Source organism: Eretmochelys imbricata, unplaced genomic scaffold (assembly GCF_965152235.1).
Source record: "Eretmochelys imbricata isolate rEreImb1 unplaced genomic scaffold, rEreImb1.hap1 Scaffold_38, whole genome shotgun sequence".
In the NCBI taxonomy this organism is placed as follows: domain Eukaryota; kingdom Metazoa; phylum Chordata; order Testudines; family Cheloniidae; genus Eretmochelys; species Eretmochelys imbricata.
In genome coordinates this window covers 173,269-191,776 of record NW_027554350.1, presented here as the reverse complement: position 1 = coordinate 191,776, position 18,508 = coordinate 173,269, and the positions used below count along the sequence as shown (strand labels likewise).

The 18,508-nt window shown below is 69.5% G+C and overlaps 1 protein-coding gene across 1 annotated transcript; it reads left to right on the top strand.

Moving 5' to 3' along the window:
• Window positions 1-437: 437 nt before the first annotated feature.
• Window positions 438-18,416, top strand: LOC144258822 (rho guanine nucleotide exchange factor 1-like). The gene is given in 25 exon segments (XM_077806941.1): window positions 438-554; window positions 1,154-1,182; window positions 1,566-1,623; window positions 1,626-1,667; window positions 2,276-2,427; window positions 3,667-3,747; window positions 5,953-6,141; window positions 6,338-6,465; window positions 9,046-9,090; window positions 9,093-9,191; window positions 10,184-10,266; window positions 10,482-10,607; window positions 11,465-11,579; window positions 11,693-11,793; window positions 12,017-12,094; window positions 12,220-12,295; window positions 12,501-12,668; window positions 13,036-13,123; window positions 13,776-13,886; window positions 14,201-14,268; window positions 14,542-14,700; window positions 14,890-15,057; window positions 15,972-16,123; window positions 16,444-16,540; window positions 17,134-18,416. Coding segments are annotated over 24 exon segments (2,511 nt in total). The 3' UTR covers window positions 16,522-16,540; window positions 17,134-18,416.
• Window positions 18,417-18,508: the final 92 nt, after the last annotated feature.

The window sequence follows — 18,508 nt, the reverse complement described above, 5'->3', positions numbered from 1 at the left end:
GGGGGCTGGATTTGGGGGGCGGGCGGTGCGGCGGGGCTGGATTGGGCGGGCGGGCGGGCGGGGCTGAGGGGGCGGCGGCGGGGCTGGATTGGGGGGCCGGGCGGTCGGCGGGGCTGATTGGGGCGGGGGCTGGGGCGGGGGCTGCCGGGCTGATTTGGGGCCGGGCGGCTGAGGGGGGGGCGGGCGGTGCGGGCGGGGGCCTGGATTTGGGGGGGCCGGGCGGTGCCGGGCGGCGGGCTGGATTGGGGGGGCCGCGGCGGGCGGTGGCGGTGCGGCGGGCTGGATTTGGGGGGCCGGGCGGTGCGGTGCGGCGGGGGCTGGATTTGGGGGCAGGCGGCGCGCTGGCGGGTCGTGGCGGCTGATTGGGGGGCCGGGCGGTGGGCGAGCGGGCGCTGGGCCGTGGCTTCACTGGGCCCGCCCCCAGGTCGAAGCGGATGATGGGGATGACGCCGGGCGAGCAGAGCTGCGGAGCTGAGTCGTATCACACCGGGATCGCGGATCCACGAGGCCAAGGAGAAGCAGGTGGCCGAGCTGGCCCGGCTGGACGAGATGCAGTGAGTGACACCCCCCCCCCGGACTCTCCCAGCCCCCGGAACCCCCCTGGGACCGCGGCCCCCAGCCCCCCTCCGCCAGCCTGCCCAGGTCCCCCCACATTTCCGGGCTTAGAGCCAGAGCACCCATGTGGGTGGATGGGAACCAGCTGCCCCCCCCTGCCCCCACCCCCCCGCGCCCGCCCCACTGTTGCATCATCCCCGGGCTGGACAAAGGCCCCGGCCCGGCCAGGCGCGGCCATGCAGCGAGCGACTCTCCCGAGCAAGCGGAACATGCTTCCCTGCCCCACGGCCAGCCCCAGCGTGAGCGCCCCACGCCGCCATGTGGGAGGCCAGCCAGTGAGTGCCGGGCTCCTTCTGGGTGGGGGGCGGTTTATGCGGGCGCACGGAGGGCTGGTTATGCAGGGGGAGCAGGTGGGGTTATGTTGGGGCGCACGAGGGGCTGGTTATGTGGGGTGCACGCGGGGGGCTGGTTATGCGGGGGGGCAAGGGCTGCCCTGCACAGAGCACAGGACTGGACGGGGGCTCAGGTGTAAGGATGGGTCTCCGGAGCCGGTAATTGACCCGGACACCTGGGTTCATGTTTCCCTGTTTCTTTCCAGCCCACGATCTCCGCCGACGAGGAAAAAAGGTAAAACAAATGTGGGGGCATCGTGCACCCGGGTCTCTGGATGGGGGGCGCGGGGCTGAACCTGCCCCCCCCCACAGGATGTGGGTTATGGTGTGTGTGGGGGGTGGATCACAGGTTCCTCTCACCCCCTTTGGTATTTGGGCAGCAATGTTGGATTCTGCAGCTCGACTCCCCCCCAACCCTCCCCCCGGCCCCTCACTGCAGCACCTGGGGGGCCCCTGACACCCCATGGGAAATCTGGGGGGGAGACTGAGCTATTTGACTGGGGTGTAGCCAAGATGTCTGAGATAGAGCCCCGACCCCCCCCAGAACAGCCCCCCCTGGCGCCCCCTACCAGCCTCCCCCCCACATACACACCCACTGATGTACCCCACTCCCCCCAGCTCCGCGATTTTCGCCGCCATCGTGACCTACATGAAGCACCTGGGGGTTAAAACAAACTGGGCGAGAGCAAGAAATCGAAAGGGAATTTCTTCCGCAAGAAGGTGATGTTGGGGGGGCACGAGCCAGGACTCCTGGGTTCTCTCTCTGGTTCTGGGAGTGGGGTGGGTTCTGGTGATTAGAGCGATGTGGCGGGGCTGAGATCCAGGACTCCTGGGTTCTCTCTTTCAAGTTGCAGTGGGGGAGGTTTAGGTTGGATATTAGGAAAAACTTTTTCACTAAGAGGGTGGTGAAACACTGGAATGCGTTGCCTAGGGAGGTGGTGGAATCTCCTTCCTTGGAAGTTTTTAAGTGTCAGGCTTGACAAAGCCCTGCTGAGGATGATTTAACTGGGAATTGGTCCTGCTTCGAGCAGGGGGTTGGACTAGATGACCTTCAGGGGTCCCTTCCAACCCTGATATTCTATGATTCTATGATTCTCCCTGGCTCTGGGAGGGGGGTGGGGTCTGATGATTCGAGCAAGAGGGGGTGGGGCTGGGAGCCAGGACTCCTGGGTTCTCTCCATGGCTGGAGGGGGCTCACACCTAGTCCCTTCTGTCCTCACACTGTGGTCACCTGCGTAGCGGGGGTCAGTTTGGGGATCGGGGGTCAGTCCTGCTCTCTAACCCTGCTCTCTAACCCATTGACTCACCTTTCCCCCCCAACTCTGCAGATCTCGGGCAGCCGGAGGCCTGAGGAGCCCCCCAAGCCGAGGAAGGGGTTCAGCCTGTTGGACGCCACGCGCTGGAACCGCGGGAGTCGCACAGTACGTGGGAGTGCCGGGGTCCCTCCCCCAATGACCTCTCTGCACCCCCCGAGCCCCTGGCCCCGCCCCCTCCCGACACCCTGAAGCATTCCCCTTGCTGCCCCTTGTGTCCTCTGACTTCCACAGACCCCAAGTCTCCCCTGTGCCCATGGGTCTCCCAGCCCAGATTGTCCTGTCCCCCAGCCCCCCGGACTCCCCGTGCCCCCCCGGCCCTCCTGGCTGCCTGTGTGCCCCCAGATTTGAAGCTCTGAGCGCATCCAAAATGCCCTACTTCTGGGATGTTGTGGGGCACCTCGTCCCCAGCTCTGCTTCCGCTCCCCAGCTGCCTGCACCCCGCTCTCTATGAGCCAGGACATGCCCTGGGCCCCCGCTCAGCTCCCCAGAGGCTCAGGGCCCGGGGGGGCCCTGCTAGGGTGCTAGTCCCAGAGGAGCTGTGGGTCTCTGCGGGGGGCCCCCATTTCTACCCCTCAGCCTGTCGCTCTCCTTCGCTCTTCTCTCTTGCAGATTCCGAGTTCAGACAAAGCAAAGTCCCCGAGGGTGAAGGTACCGGCCCCCCCGGCCCCATGCATGGCCCCCCGGGGCACCCCAGCCTGGGCCCCTGCCCCTCTAACGCCATTAACTCTCCCCACAAACAGTGTGTGTCCTCCTGACAGGGGGCAGGGGGCTGGGCTGCCCCCCAATATACTAACCCTGTCACCCCCAACCGTCAATCACTGACCCCCCCCGCACCTCCCAGCACCCCAGCATGCAGTTGCTCCCCCGCCCACCCCGTCTGCATCAGCACCCATCAGCTGCGTGCGGAGTTCAGCTGCCTAGTGGTTAGAGCAGGGGGCTGGGAGCCAGGACTCCTGGGTTCTCTCCTCGGCTCTGGGAGGGGAGTCGGGGCTAGTGGTTAAATCAGCAGTTCATGCTGATTTGGGGGGGTGTCTCTGAGTGACTGACCTGCCCCCGTGTCTCCCCCCAGCGGAGAAGGCCGCGGCCCCGGAACGGAAGGGTCTCAAGTTGCTGGAGCGCAGCGAGAGCCGGGCCAAGGGGGCCGCATCAGGGACCCCAGGGCTTGACCCCCCTGGTGTTTCTGTGACCGTGAACCCCCCTCCGGAGGAGGGGACTGATGGGGAGCTGGGTAAGAGGTGGGGGAGGGGCTGGGGGAGGACATGGGGGACAAGGGACCGGACATATGGGGGGGTTGGGGGAAGGTCCAAGGGGAAGGGACCAGGGGGAGGGGCTACAGCATGGCGGAGGTGCTATTGGCCCCCCCCAGCACCTGTCTCCTGCTCTCCCCACCCTCCCCACCACAGGGTTGGAGCCCAGTATCCGGTGGAGCCGGGGGAGGCCCCCCACAGCGAGCAGCCCCCGGAGGACAGTGCTGAGAACGAGAGGTGAGTCCTGCGGGGGTGGGGGGGCCACCCTGAGATGCCTCCCCCACCCCAGCTCCGTGCGCTGGAGTCCCTCCCAGTCTGTCTGTCTGTCCCCCTCCCTACTCTCCACTCCTGCCCCTGCATGCCCCTCCCGCGGGGACCTCACTGGGGGGCCGACTCCCCTGAGTTGGGGGGTGGGGTGGGGGGTTTGACCCTGCTCCTGTTCTCACTTGGCCCCTTGAATACCCCAGGAGTTCCCCAGCTACTGCCCGGCCCCATGGGAGGGCAGGGGTCTGCTGGCTGAGGCAGGGGAGATGGGAGCCAGGACTCCTGGGTTCTCTCCCTGGTTCAGGGGGAAGTGGGGTCTAGTGGTTACAGTGCCTCTGTCTGTATTGGGGGGGGGTCCCTACTGGGCCAGGCAGCCCCACCCCCACCCTTAGGTTAACGCTCCTCTTCTCCTGCTCTTTCTTCCTAGAAAATGGAAAAGGTCGGTGACCCCCCTGAAGCCCCCCAATTTGCATGTGTGTGGGACAGGCTGGTTCCGCGGGGAGAATAATTTAGAAACACCCACGGGCTGAGCTAAGTACCCGGTTCTTACCTTGCCGGGCCCCCCAGCACCCTCCACAGCTGGGGCATCGGGCCAGCCCTGACTGGCAGGGAGAGCACCCCTTACTGCCCCCCACAGCGCCCCCTACTGCTGGGGAGAGCAGCCCCCCAGCTCCCCCTAGCGCTGCGCTGGGGCATCGGGCCAGCCCTGACTGGCAGGGAGAGCACCCCGTACTGCCCCCCACAGCGCCCCCTACTGCTGTGGAGAGCAGCTCCCCCTAGCGCTGCGCTGGGGCATCGGGCCAGCCCTGACTGGCAGGGAGAGCACCCCGTACTGCCCCCCACAGCGCCCCCTACTGCTGGGGAGAGCAGCTCCCCCTAGCGCTGTGCTGGGGCATCGGGCCAGTCCTGACTGGCAGGGAGAGCACCCCGTACTGCCCCCCACAGCGCCCCCTGCTGAGCCCCCCAGCACTGCAGTGCGGCCAGCCCTGACTGCTGAGGAGAGCACCCCCAGAGCGCCCCCTGCTGCCCCCCACAGTGCCCACTAGGCTGCATGGGTCACCACTAGTGCCAGGGAGAGCACCCCCTACTGAGCCCCCCGCCTCACCCCCTGAAGCACGACCCCCTCCCGGAGGCATGGCTGTGGGGCCCTGGTCTGATGCATGAACCCTCCCTGCCACCCCGGTTTTCACACCTTGTGCCTGATCTTGTCTTCCAATCCTTGCTTCCCATTGGCTGTTCCACCCCCCTCGCTTCTCCCATTGGTCCATTTGTACCCTCTGTGGCTTCTCCTCCTCTGTGATTGGATGATTCTGCTTCCCGTGGTTGTTACGATTCCCCCTTCGTGTCTGGTTGCGTCGTGGGTTCCCTCTCCCCCCCTCATCTGGGGCTCCCCGTCCACGCCCCCCCCCGGTCTCGTGGCCCCTCCGTCCAGGTTGGTGCGTCCCGTGCCCCCCTGTCCGTGGCCGGTCCGTGTCGCCCGGTCCGTGGTGTCGCCCCGTCCGTGTCGCCCGGTCCGTGGTGTCGCCCCGTCCGTGGCTGGCCCGGTCCGTGTCACCCCAATCCGTGGTGTCTCCCCGTCCGTGTCGCCCGGTCCGTGGTGTCCGCCCGTCCGTGGCTGGCCCTGGTCCGTGTCACCCCATCCGTGGTGTCTCCCCGTCCATGTCGCCCGGTCCGTGGTGTTGCCACGGCTGTGGCTGGCCCGGTCCGTGGTGTCGCCCTGTCCGTGTCGCCCGGTCCGTGGTGTCGCCCTGTCCGTGTCGCCCGGTCCGTGGTGTCGCCCCGTCCGTGGCTGGCCCGGTCCGTGTCACCCCATCCGTGCTGTCTCCCCATCCGTGTCGCCCGGTCTGTGGTGTCGCCCCATCCGTGGCTGGCCCGGTCCGTGTCACCCCATCCATGGTGTCACCCGGTCCGTGTCGCCCGGTCCGTGGTGTTGCCCCGTCCGTGGCCGGCCCGGTCCGTGTCTCCCCCCGTCGTGGTGTCTCCCGGTCCGTGTCGCCCGGTCCGTGGTGTTGCCCCGTCCGTGGCCGGCCCGGTCCGTGTCTCCCCGTCCGTGGTGTCTCCCCGTCCGTGTCGCCCGGTCCGTGGTGTTGCCCCGTCCATGGCCGGCCCGGTCCGTGTCTCCCCGTCCGTGGTGTCTCCCCGTCCGTGTCGCCCGGTCCGTGGCTGCCCGCGCCGCAGGCTGCCGGGGAGGCTGGGCCGGTCGGAGAGCCTGCGTGTGGCCGAGCGGAAGCGCTCGCTGCGCGGCTCGGCCAAGGGGAAGCAGCCGCGTTCCCGCAGCGACGTGGACCTCGAGGCGGCCGCCCGCGCCAGGGAGCTGCAGGAGAGACCCCCGCTGGGGCCGGGGCGCCCGAGGCCTGGCGGCAGCACGTAGGTGCCGGGGAGCCCCCAGCCCACGGACTCGCCCTCCCCAGGCCAGCGGGGCTGGGGGGACGTGGGGGGAGCTGAGGGGCGCAGGGGCTTGGGGGGGCGCAGCCTGCCCTGCTCTCACCCCCCCTCTCCCCACAGCCCGGAGCCCGGGGGGGCCGGGGGAGGGGAGCCCCCGCCGTCCTTTCTGCCTCCCCAGTCTGAGGAGACTGAGCCGCGCGTTTCGGAGCTGGAGCCGGAGCCGCCGACCTGGCGCCAGCGGGTCCCCCCCAACGCCCCTCGCTCAGGCTGAAGAAAGGCGAAGTCAAGCGGCAGAGGTCATCAACGGTGGGTGGGGAGAGACGCCGGCCCCCCCGCTTCCTGCCCCTGGCCCCCCGACTGCCCCCCCCGCTTCCTGCCCCCCGACTCCTCCCCCCGCTGACTGCCCCTGGCCCCGGCCCCCGACAGCCCCCCCGCTTCCTGCCCCCCGACTGCCCCGGCCCCCGACTGCCCCCCGACTCCCCCCCCCGCTTCCTGCCCCTGGCCCCGCCCCCGACTGCCCCCCCCCGCTTCCTGCCCCTGGCCCCAGCCCCCGACAGCCCCCCCGCTTCCTGCCCCCCGACTGCCCCGGCCCCGACTGCCCCGCCGACCCGCCCCCCCCGCTTCCTGCCCCTGGCCCCGGCCCCCGACTGCCCCCCCCCGCTTCCTGCCCCCCGACTGCCCCCCCCGCTTCCTGCCCTGGCCCCGGCCCCCCGACTCCCCCCCGCTTCCTGCCCCCCGACTGCCCCCCCTGCTTCCTGCTCCTGGCCCCGGCCCCCCGCTTCCTGCCCCCCGACTGCCCCCCCCCGCTTCCTGCCCCCCCGCTTCCTGCCCCCCGACTGCCCCGCCCCCACTGCCCCCCGACTGCCCCCCCCCGCTTCTGCCCCTGGCCCCGGCCCCCCGACTGCCCCCCCCGCTTCCTGCCCCTGGCCCCGGCCCCCCGACTCCCCCGCCTCTTCCTGCCCCCGACTGCCCCCCCCTGCTTCCTGCTCCTGGCCCCGGCCCCCCGCTTCCTGCCCCCCGACTGCCCCCCCCGCTCCTGCCCCCCCGCTTCCTGCCCCCCGACTGCCCCGCCCCCGACTGCCCCCCGACTCCCCCCCCCGCTTCCTGCCCCCCGACTCCCCGCCCCGCTTCCTGCCCCTGGCCCCGGCCCCCGACTGCCCCCCCGCTTCCTGCCCCCCGACTGCCCCCCCCCGCTTCCTGCCCCTGGCCCCGGTCCCCCGACTGCCCCCCCCCGCTTCCTGCCCCCCGACTGCCCCCCCCCGCTTCCTGCCCCCCGACTGCCCCCCCCGCTTCCTGCCCCCGCTTCCTGTCCCCCGACTCCTCCCCCCGCTGACTGCCCCTGGCCCCGGTCCCCTGACTCCCCCCCGCTTCCTGCCCCCCGACTGCCCCCCCTGCTTCCTGCTCCTGGCCCCGGCCCCCCGACTCCCCCCCGCTTCCTGCCCCCCCTGCTTCCTGCTCCTGGCCCCGGCCCCCCGACTCCCCCCCGCTTCCTGCCCCCCGACTGCCCCCCCTGCTTCCTGCTCCTGCCCCGGCCCCCTGACTCCCCACCGCTTCCTGCCCCCCGACTGCCCCCCCTGCTTCCTGCCCCTGGCTCCGGCCCCCCGACTCCTGCCCCCCGACTCCTCCCCCCGCTGCTGCCCCCCGACTCCTCCCCCCGCTGCCTGCCCCTGGCCCTGGTCCCCTGACTGCCCCCCCTGCTTCCTGCCCCTGGCCCCGGCCCCCCGACTCCCGCCCTGCTTCCTGCCCTGGCTCCGGCCCCCCGACTCCTCCCCCCGCTTCCTGCCCCCCGATTGCCCCCCCTGCTTCCTGCTCCTGGCCCCTGCCCCCCGACTCCCCCCCGCTTCCTGCCCCCCTGCTTCCTGCCCCTGTCCCCGACTCCCCCCCACTTCCTGCCCCCGACTGCCCCCCCTGCTTCCTGCTCCTGGCCCCGGCCCCCTGACTCCCCACCGCTTCCTGCCCCCCGACTGCCCCCCTGCTTCCTGCCCCTGGCTCCGGCCCCCCGACTCCTCCCCCCGCTGACTGCCCCCCGACTCCTCCCCCCGCTGACTGCCCCCCCTGCTTCCTGCCCCTGGCCCCGGCCCCCCGACTCCCCCCCGCTTCCTGCCCCCCGACTGCCCCCCCTGCTTCTTGCCCCTGGCCCCGGCCCCCCGACTCCCCCCCGCTTCCTGCCCCCCGACTGCCCCCCCTGCTTCTTGCCCCTGGCCCCAGCCCCCCGACTCCCCCCCGCTTCCTGCCCCCTGACTGCCCCTCCCCGCTTCCTGCTCCTGGCCCCGACTCCTCCCCCCGCTTCCTGCCCCCCGATTGCCCCCCCTGCTTCCTGGCCCCGGCCCCCCGACTCCCCCCCCCGCTTCCTGCCCCCGACTCCCCCCCCCCGCTTCCTGCCCCTGCCCCCCCGGCTCCCCCCCTCGGCCCCCACAACTCCACCCCCCCCGGCTCCCGCCCCCGGCCACCCGACTCCTCCCTCCCCACTTCCTGCCCCTGCCCCCCCGGCGGTCAACCTCGGCCCCCCCCAACTCCACCCCCCCCGGCTCCTGCCCCCCGACTCCCGCCGCCGGTCCCCCGACTCCTCCCCCGCTGCCCCCTCGGCTCCCGCCCTCAGCCCCCCGACTCCTCCCCCCGCTTCCTGCCCCTGCCACTCCGGCTCCTTCCCCAACACCCACCCCTGCCCCCCTACTTCTGCTCCTGTCCCCCAACTACTGCCCATGGCCCCCCAGCTTCCCTACACAGACCCCCAACAACTGCCCAGCCTCCCACAAGCCCCCCAGACCACCACCAGTGGTAGGTGGGGTGGAGACCCCCACAACCCCTCAAGTCTGCCCCAAACCTCCAACGCCTCCCTCAGGGGAGGTGGAGCGAGAGGCCCCTGACCCCGCCCTGCCCCCCCAGAGCTGTTCCTCACCGAACACGCCCACGTGCGGATGCTGCGGGTCCTGCTGAGCTTTTCTACCAGCCGCTGCTCAGCGAAGGTTTCTTCCTGGAGGCCGAACTGACCAACATCTTCCCCAGCCTGGAGGAAATGACGGACGAACACAGTGAGTGGGGCGGCTTTGGGGGGACATGTACAGAGGGGCTGGGGGTCACAGGCAGGGGCGCTGGGGGGAAGGGCGGGGGTCACAGACTCCCAGGTTGTGCCCACTCTTGGCCCCGTGCGGTCCATGGGGGGAGCCCCCTTCAGCGCGACAGCCCTTCTCGGGGGGCCACTCTCTCGGGGGGGTCCAGCCCCTCCACCTCCTGGAGCCGCACCTCTCGGAGCCTCAGCACGCCTGTCTCTGCCGTGGGCCCCTCAGGGAGACCCCTCGCTCCGGACCCCCGGGGCCTCCACTCCCATGGGGATTGCTGCCCCCCCGGCCCGTTCTCTAGTCCGGGGGCAACTCTCAGCCGGGGTAACACAGGGGGGTTTACTGAGCATCTGAACCCAGCACAGGAAACTCTCCGGCCTCAGCCTGGCCTCCCCCAGCCCAGTCTCCCCTGCATCCAGGGGGACTCTGCCTGCCCCCTCCCTCCAGCCCCGAGCCCCCCTGCTTCCCTGCTGGGCATCTGCTATCACCGGCCCCAAGCCCCCCCTCTGTCCATTGTCTCCTCTCCCGGTAAACAGGGTCACCTGGGCCCCCTCTCCCCTCTTCTGTCCTCTGGCCGCTCTGGCTGGACCTGGCTGCTCCGGTCATCGGGGTCCCCGCAGCCCCTTGTCCTCCCACTGGCCAGACCCGGCTGCGACTCCCGAGCTGGGCCTCCCGGTCCCCAGTCGCTGGGGTCTCCTTTCTCCAGGCCATTGGCCGGGGCCCCAAGTTCCCTCGCTGGCCCTGTGTCCCCACAAACTCCCTCTCCCCTCCCCTCGTTAAACCCGCAGCACCCAGGGAAACTGAGTCCCACCCCCTCTGCATGGAAACCGCTGGGAAAACAAGAAAATCCCCCATAGGAAACAGGGAAAAACAAGAAACTTCCCCACTTCGTCACACATGGCCAGGGGAGGGGGCAGGGAGCATGGGCTGGGGGGCGCTGACTGGCTTTGACTGCTCCCCTCCAGCCAAGTTCCTCGAGAACCTGAAGAAGCTTCGGGACGAGAGTGACTGCATCATTGCCGAGATTGGGGATGTGCTGCTGGCCCGGGTACGGGGGGGCTAGTAAGCCGGGGGGAGGGAGTCCAAGGGGTGGGGGGCTAGGGTGGACGCTGGATGGGAGGCCCCAGGACGGGTGGGGACGGGGAGCCCAGGGACGGGGGGTGGGGGAATGCAGGGACCCTGGGATGGGGGCAGGCGGGGGGCTGGGGCAGTGGGGGGGGCAGAGCCACAGGCAGGTGAACGCTCCCCCCTCCGCCCCCCCAGTTTGACGGTACCGAGGGCGGCTGGTTCCAGAAGCTCTCGGCCCGGTTCTGCAGCCGGCAATCCTTCGCGCTGGAGCAGCTCAAGGCCAAGCAGCGCAAAGAGACACGCTTCAGCCAGTTCATCCAGGTACCGGGGCCCCCGGCCTGCATCCCCCGGGCCCCCCAGCCTGCCCCGCTCCCTGTCCTGGGGTCCCCGGGCGACGCTCGGGACCTGCTCCCCACGAAGCCCGGCAGGATTCTGGGGAAGTCTCCTCTCGGGGAGCAGCCTGTTTGCAGGACACACAGCTCACCCGGCTTCCACCTTCCTGGGTCTGACCCCGGAGCATTCAGCATCCTCTGCCCCTCCGGGCGCTTCCCCCAGCTAGTCCGCCCAGGCGGGGTCCTGGGGAAGCCAGAGGGTCCTGCCCCCCAACTCCGCAGTCAGATGGGACTCTCAGCCAGCCGGGAAACCAGAAGGTTTATTAGTCAACAGGTACACAGCGTAGGGCAGAGCTTGTTAGCACAGAAATCAGTGACCTTCAGCCAGTCACCTTGAGGGGAGGGAAGTCCAGAGCCAGGGCTCTGGTCCTCTCCCTGCGCCCCAAGCCAGCCGAGACCAACTTGCTTGCAGCTGCCTGGCTCCTGCCCGGCCGGTTGCTCCTCCTCCGGCCTTTGTCTCACTTCCCGGGCCAGAGTCACCTGGTCGCATCCCCCTCCTGGGTCTCAGGTGGGGAAGTGGCGGCCACAGCATCCCTGCAGGCAGCTGGAGCAGCTCCCACAAAGGTCACAGCCCCTTATTCCCACCACCCAGACATTGGTGCAATACACAGGGAAACTGAGGCGCACACCGCCTTCATGCAAAACAGTCAGACTCCCTTAGGCACACATACAACATAACAAGGGAAATCCCCACTTTGTCACGCTCCCGCCTCCGGCTCCCCGGCCCTGCACGCCCCTGGCCTGCCCTGCCCCCAGCCGCCCCATCCCAGCGGCCTGTCCCCGCAGGAGGCGGAGAGCCAGGCCCGGTGCCGGCGGCTGCAGCTGAAGGACATTATCCCCATCGAGATGCAGCGACTCACCAAGTACCCGCTGCTGCTGGAGAACATCGCCAAGTACACGGGTGAGGGCCGGGGCGGGGAGAAGACGGGGCAGGAGGTGCCATAGGGTGGGGAGAGCTGGGGAGAGGAAGAGGCGGTGGCTGGGGCCACTGACTGACCCACCCTGTCCCTCCAGAAGAGGAGAAGGAGCGGGGAAAGGTGCAGCGGGCGGCCGAGTGCTGTCGACAGATCCTCAACCACGTCAACCAGGAGGTGCGGGAAATGGAAAACCTCATGGTGAGCTGCTCCCGCCGTCTGTCTGTCCATGCCCTCCACGTCCCCGGCCGGCCTTAACGCCCTCCACGTCCCCGGCCGGCCTTAACGCCCTCCACGTCCCCGGCCGGCCTTAACGCCCTCCACGTCCCTGGCCGGCCTTAACGCCCTCCACGTCCCCGGCCGGCCTTAACGCCCCCCGACCCTGTCTGCCCGGCCGGCCTTAACCCCCCTCTGCCCCCTGCAGAAGCTGAAGGACTATCAGAAGCGCCTGGATCTCTCCAGCCTCAAGCAGAGCACGGACCCGCTGCTCAGCGAGTTCAAGGTGGGGCCTCGCCCGGGTGGGCATTGGGGTGGGGGGAACTGGCTGTGGGGGCGGGCAGCACGAGGAGGTGGGGGCTGGCTGTGGGATCGGGGGGTCAGTTCCCATCTAACTGCCGCCGCCCCCAGAACACGGATATCACCAAGCGGAACCTGGTGCACGAGGGGGACCTGACCTGGCGCGTCAGTAAGGACAAGGCTGTGGGTGAGTGATGGGGGTCAGGGGGGCAGGGAAGTGTGGGGCGCGCGGCTGGGGGGCCGTGAGGGGCGGGACTGGGGGAGCTGGGGGTGTGAGTACACTGGGAGCAGGAGGCACATGGGGCTGGGAGGGGTGCGGGGTTCGGGAGGTGGATTGGGGGCTCCGGGGGCTGGGAAGCGTCTCCCCTGCTGAGGCCCCCCTGCCCCCCCAGACGTGCACGTGCTGCTCCTGGACGACATCCTGGTGCTGCTGCAGCGGCAGGAGGAGCGGCTGGTTCTTCGCTGTCACAGCCGGCCCCCCGGCCCCACGCCCGAGACCCGCCAGGTGCTGAGCCCCATCATCAAACTCAGCTCCGCCATGACCCGCGACGTGGCCACAGGTCAGCAGCTGGGGTGTTCTGGGGGGCAGCCTAGGAGGTTGGGGGGCCTCTGGGGGGGCAGCCTGGAGCATTCAGGGGGGCACTGGGGGGCAGCCTGGAGGCTCCCTGCCCCCCTACTGCGATGCCCCAGCTGTGTGTGTGTGTGGGGGGGCCCCTTGCTGAGCTGGAGCCAATCGCTCCGGAGGCGGGGGGCTGCCCCAGTGCATTCTGGGATGTCCAGTGCCTCCCACCCTGCAGGCAGCCTGAGCAGGTGGGGGGGGCACTGGGTGGAGCCTGGGGGGGAGGGGGCCTAACTGGGACAGGCGGGGTCTGTGAACCTGGGGGGGGCACTGGGGAGCCCCCCTCTGATTGGCACCTCCCCCACCAGACCGCAAGGCCTTTTACGTCATCTTCAGCTGGGAGAACGGAGCCCAAATCTACGAGCTGGTGGCCCAGACGGTGTCGGAGAGAAAGAAGTGAGACCTGGGGGCAGGGCTGCGGGGCGGGAGTGAGGGGCACCGGTGGGGCTGGGGGGGGGACCTGGGCCGGGCTGGCAGGGGGCTGCGGGGCGGGAGTGAGGGGCACCGGTGGGGCTGGGGGGGGGACCTGCACCGGGCTGGCAGGGGGCTGCGGGTCAGGAGTGAGGGGCACCGGCGGGGCTGGGGGGGGACCTGGACCGGGCTGGCAGGGGCTGCGGGGCGGGAGTGAGGGGCACCGGTGGGGCTGGGGGGGGGACCTGGACCGGGCTGGCAGGGGCTGCGGGGCGGGAGTGAGGGGCACCGGCGGGGCTGGGGGGGACCAAGGCCGGGCTGGCAGGGTCTGTGGGGCGGGAGTGAGGGGCACCGATGGGGCTGGGGGGGACCAAGGCCGGGCTGGCAGGGTCTGTGGGGCGGGAGTGAGGGGCACCGACGGGGCTGGGGGGGACCAAGGCCGGGCTGGCAGGGGCTGCGGGGCGGGAGTGAGGGGCACCGGTGGGGCTGGGGGGGGGACCTGGACCGGGCTGGCAGGGGCTGCGGGGCGGGAGTGAGGGGCACCGACGGGGCTGGGGGGGACCAAGGCCGGGCTGGCAGGGTCTGTGGGGCGGGAGTGAGGGGCCCCAGCTGAGTTTCTCCCCTCTCCGGTCCCTAGCTGGTGCGACTTGATCAACGAGACGGCCGGGTCTCTGAAGCTGCCTGGGTCCAATCGCCAGAAACCGCGTCGTGCTGCCCCGAGTCTGTCAGCCCCACACAGCCCCAGCTAGTGAGCGCAGCGGGCGTGTGGGGCTGGAGCGCGGCCCCTCTGGGGCGGGGCTGGGGGCCAGCAATCGGATGCGGCTGGCTCTGGGGTGGGGCACTGGAGTCGGTCATACGGGGCCCCTCACCCAGCGCTGGGATGCGGCTGGCTCTGGGCTGGGGCGGGGGGCGGTTATATGGGGAGTTACGGAGGCGGGACAGGATGCGGCCGGACTTTGGAGCTCACCCCTGACTCTGGAGGGTGTTGGGGGATGGGATGTGGGGGTTTTGGGGGGGGCTGGCTGTTCTTCCTTTCTTTGCTGACACGGCCCCCCCCCGCAGTGACCGGGAGCGGCTGCTGAGCAGCTCGGAGAACGGGAACTCTCCCAGGGAGACGCTGCATTCGGACGGTGAGCGGGGGGCTGAGGGGGAGCGGGATAATCCGCAGCACCCATTGCCCCGGCCTGGGAGGAAGCCGTCATGTGCCCCTCACACACCCCCGGCCAAGGCGGGGGGCCGGGGGCTTGTGGGGCCAAGGGGTACCTGGGCTGGTGGGGGGATGGGACAGCTGTGTGGTGGTGGGGATCAGGACTCCGGGGTTCTGTGGTGGCGCCGAGGGGGGGTCAGGACTCCTGGGTGGCGTGGTGGCACCAAGGGGGGGCTGACTGTTCCCTGCCCCCCAGAGCGGGAGAAGGAGGGGGCGCTGGAGGGGATGGAGTTCGAGGAGCGCGGCCCGGAGAAGCCGGAGAAGGACTCGGAGCGGATCCTGGCGGAGCTGCTGGCTCTGCAGAAGCCCCGGGCGGCCGGGGACGGGGGGCTGGCAGCCGCTGCACTAGAGAGAGGTGAGACCCCCCAACCTGTCCCCCTGCTGACCCCTCTGTCCCACTCCCTGCGGGGGGGGGGGATTTGGGATGAGCTGCCTGACCCCTGGGGCTAGGGTCTGACCCCTAAGTTGGGCTGGATCCTGTTGGGTCAGGGGGCCTGGGTGGGACCTCTGGAGAGAATCCCCCCATCTGACCCTCCCCCCCCAGTGTCTGAGCTGAAGAGGCTGCTGGTCGGGGGGTCCCCCCTGCCGGAAGATGGGGACCCCAGCTCCCCCGAGGACGGCTGGCACCAGGCGCCGGAGAACAGGGGCACCAGAGACGAGGACAAGGAACGGGATGCGGGTGATGGTGCCGAGAGCGAGGGGGGGGCGCCAGGTATGAGAACAGGATGCTGGGAAACGGAGGGAGGAGGCGATGGGAGCAGGGGCTGGTGGGAAATGGGGGAGGAGAGGGGCGTGCTGGGAAATGGGGGCTGTCACGGGGTCCCTGGGCGATGCTCTGGAACTGCTCCCCACGAAGCCAGGCAGGACTCTGGGGGAGTCTCCTCTCGGGGAGCAGCCTGTCTGCAGGACACACAGCTCCCCCGGCTCCACCTTCCTGGGTCTGACCTCGGAGCATTCAGCCTCCTCTGCCCCTCCCTGCGCTTCCCACAGCCAGTCTGCTCAGGCGGGGTTCTGGGGGGGCCAGAGGGTCCTGCCCCCCAACTCCGCAGTCAGACGGGACTCTCAGCCAGCCAGTAAAACAGAGGTTTATTAGGAGACAGGAACATGGTCTAACACAGAGCTTGCAGGTGCAGAGAACAGGACCCCTCAGCTGGGTCCATTTTGGGGGGCAGTGAGCCAGACAACCCAGTCTGCCCTTCACTCCACGTCTCCAGCCAGCCCCCAACTGAAACTCCCCCCAGCCCCTCCTCCTCTGGGCTTTGTCCCTTTCCCGGGCCAGGAGGTCACCGGATTCCTTTGTTCTCCAGCCCTTTAGCTCTCACCTTGCAGGGGGGAAGGCCCAGGGGATCAGTGGCCAGGAAACAGGGTGTCGGCCATTCTCTGTGTCCGGACCCCTGCACACACCTGCCCTCTAGGGCTCTGCAACGATCATACACCCTTACCCCACCCCCTAGAGACTTAAGAAGTGCCTAGGGGAAACTGAGGCACCCCCACACTATTCAGAGGAAACATTAAGAACCATCCCGCTTCGTCACAGGGGGCAATGGGAGCCGGGGCTGGTGGGAAATGGAGGAGAGGGGCATGTTGGGAAAGCCAGACTGACCCGACTCCGTTGGTCTCCTGCAGGGGGGGCCCCGAATGGCCCCAGCTCACTGGATTGGGGGTCGCGGTGCCCAGGCGGGGCGGGGCCCGGCTCCCCCCTTGTGCTGACGCCCCGGCAGTCGGAGGACGTGCGGCGCAGCTGTCAGCACCTGGAGGAGGTTGTCCGCAGGCTGAAGGTGTGGGAGGGGCGAGCTGAGGGGAACCAGGGAGGCGGGGGTCAGTGTCGGGGGAGATGGGGGCTGGGGGTCAGTGGGGGAGGGTTGAGGGGAGCTGGGGAGCTGGGGGTCAGTGTTGGGGAGATGGGGGGCTGGGGGGTCAGTGGGGTGGTTTGAGGGGGGCTGGGGGATCAGTGGGGGAGGGTTGAGGGGAGATGGGGCTGGGGGGGTCAGTGGGGCAGTTTGAGGGGAGATGGGGCTGGGGGGGTCAGTGGGAGGGGCTGCAAGGATGTCTCCACTCTTCGTTTCACCCCTGAGTCATGCTCCCTCCGGCCCCCCAGGACATGGAAGACGACTATTCCCAGCTGCAGCAGCTCCTGGCCAAATGCAGCTGCCCCCCCTCGCCCCGCTTCACATGAGGGGCAGCCGCTGCCACAGGTGAGGCAGGGGGCCCCGTGGGGGGCTCTCCCCAGCCCTCAGGCCCAGCGCTGGGAGGCCCGTGGGGGGTGTGGGGCAGGGGGCCCCGTGGGGGACTCTCCCCAGCCCTCAGGCCCAGCGCTGGGAGGCCCGTGTGGGGCAGGGGGCCCCGTGGGGGGCTCTCCCCAGCCCTCAGGCCCAGCGCTGGGAGGCCCGTGGGGGGTGTGGGCCGGGGGGCCCCGCGGGGGGCTCTCCCCAGCCCTCAGACCCAGCGCTGGGAGGCCCGTGGGGGGTGTGGGGCAGGGGGCCCCGCGGGGGGCTCTCCCCAGCCCTCAGGCCCAGCGCTGGGAGGCCCGTGGGGGGTGTGGGGCAGGGGGCCCCGCGGGGGGCTCTCCCCAGCCCTCAGGCCCAGCGCTGGGAGGCCCGTGGGGGGTGTGGGGCAGGGGGCCCCGCGGGGGGCTCTCCCCAGCCCTCAGGCCCAGCGCTGGGAGGCCCGTGGGGGGTGTGGGGCAGGGGGCCCCGCGGGGGGCTCTCCCCAGCCCTCAGGCCTGGCCCCGGGGCTCTGCGTTGACTTTGGGGTTCTAACCCTGCTCCCTGCTGTTTTCTCTCTCCAGACCCTCGCCAGGGAGGAAGAGGCCGGGCGGTCTTTGCCCTCCCAGCCGGGGTCTCCTGCGGGGGGTTGCTGGCAGGGACGTATGCTGGAGGGAGCTGGGTCCATCTATTCCATGGGAGGCGCTGTGGCGATCCCATAGAGATGGGATCCTGGGGGGGATATTGGGTGGCTCTGACTCACCCACAGGCCTGGCCCCAAATTGCTCCGCTCTGAAATCCCAGTCTGGCTCCCCCCGGGATGAGACACCCCTCCCCTGCCAGCCACCCTGGGGGGGGGGTCACCCCCAATTCCTTCCAGCAAACTCATGTCCCCCTCCATCCCCAATCTGTCCATAAGCCCCGTGTCCCACCCCCCGAGCCATCAGGGGCCAGTGGCCCCCAGAGGGGAACGGCCCCCGTCCCGTTCTCTGCCCCGGGGCTGCTGAGCTGGCCAGTGCGGTTTGCGGGGTCAGCCAGCAGGCGGCGCTGCGGCTGCAAGGTTTTTCCCACCCCCTGAGATGAGTATTTCCAGGGGGGTTACATTCCACTGCCCCCCATCCCCTGCCATGTGCCTTAGGGGCCGACCCCCGAGAGCTGCTTTTATAGAGAGAGCTATTTTTTACTTTTGCTGGGATATTTTTATATATATGATTTATGGGGGGGGCCCTAGAACCTGGAGGGGGGAGCGGGGGGCACAGTGGTTGGTTTGTGCCAACATGGCAGCTGGGCTGGCACAGAATCATTGGAACCAAAAAAAAGGGGGGGCAGGTGGGGTGGGGGATGAGCCCCCTAATTCCCTTGTACCGTACGGGTCCGCCCCAGATAGGGCTTTTTCCAGGGGCTTCCATTGCTTTTAAAAAGCAGGTAGAAATTCCCCGGAGAATTTCTGGGGGGGAGGTGTCCCCACATAGACTCCTCCATGCCCCCCCGTTCTCTGCCTGCCACACCCCCCCAGTTCTCTGTCCCCCCATTCTCTGCCTGCCCCCCAGCTTTCAGTGAGGTTTTTTGGCTTTTTTAAAAAAAATATTTTCAGAATTTTGACAATTCTGCTTTTTAACGAGGTGTTTGGGGGGGGTGACATGGAGGGGGAAGATCTGGGTTTAAATGTGCCCCCCCCCGAAAGCCAAAGGCTGAATTTCCCCCCCCCCCCAAGGGAGAGCTGTTTGTGGGTATGACGGATGGTGGATTCATGGAATCTGGGAAGGGAGAAGTGGGGGTGGGGGGGCACTATGCCCACCCCAGCTGGCTCTTCTGAGTATAACTTTGGGGGGGGTGCTAAGGTACGGGGGGGGGGGTGGTCACTGAACCAAATAAACTGTAAAGATATCAAATAAAACCTGTTCTTGCTTCAGGGCTCTGAGTGTCTCTCGGGCTGTGTGCGCCCCCTTGACCCGTGTC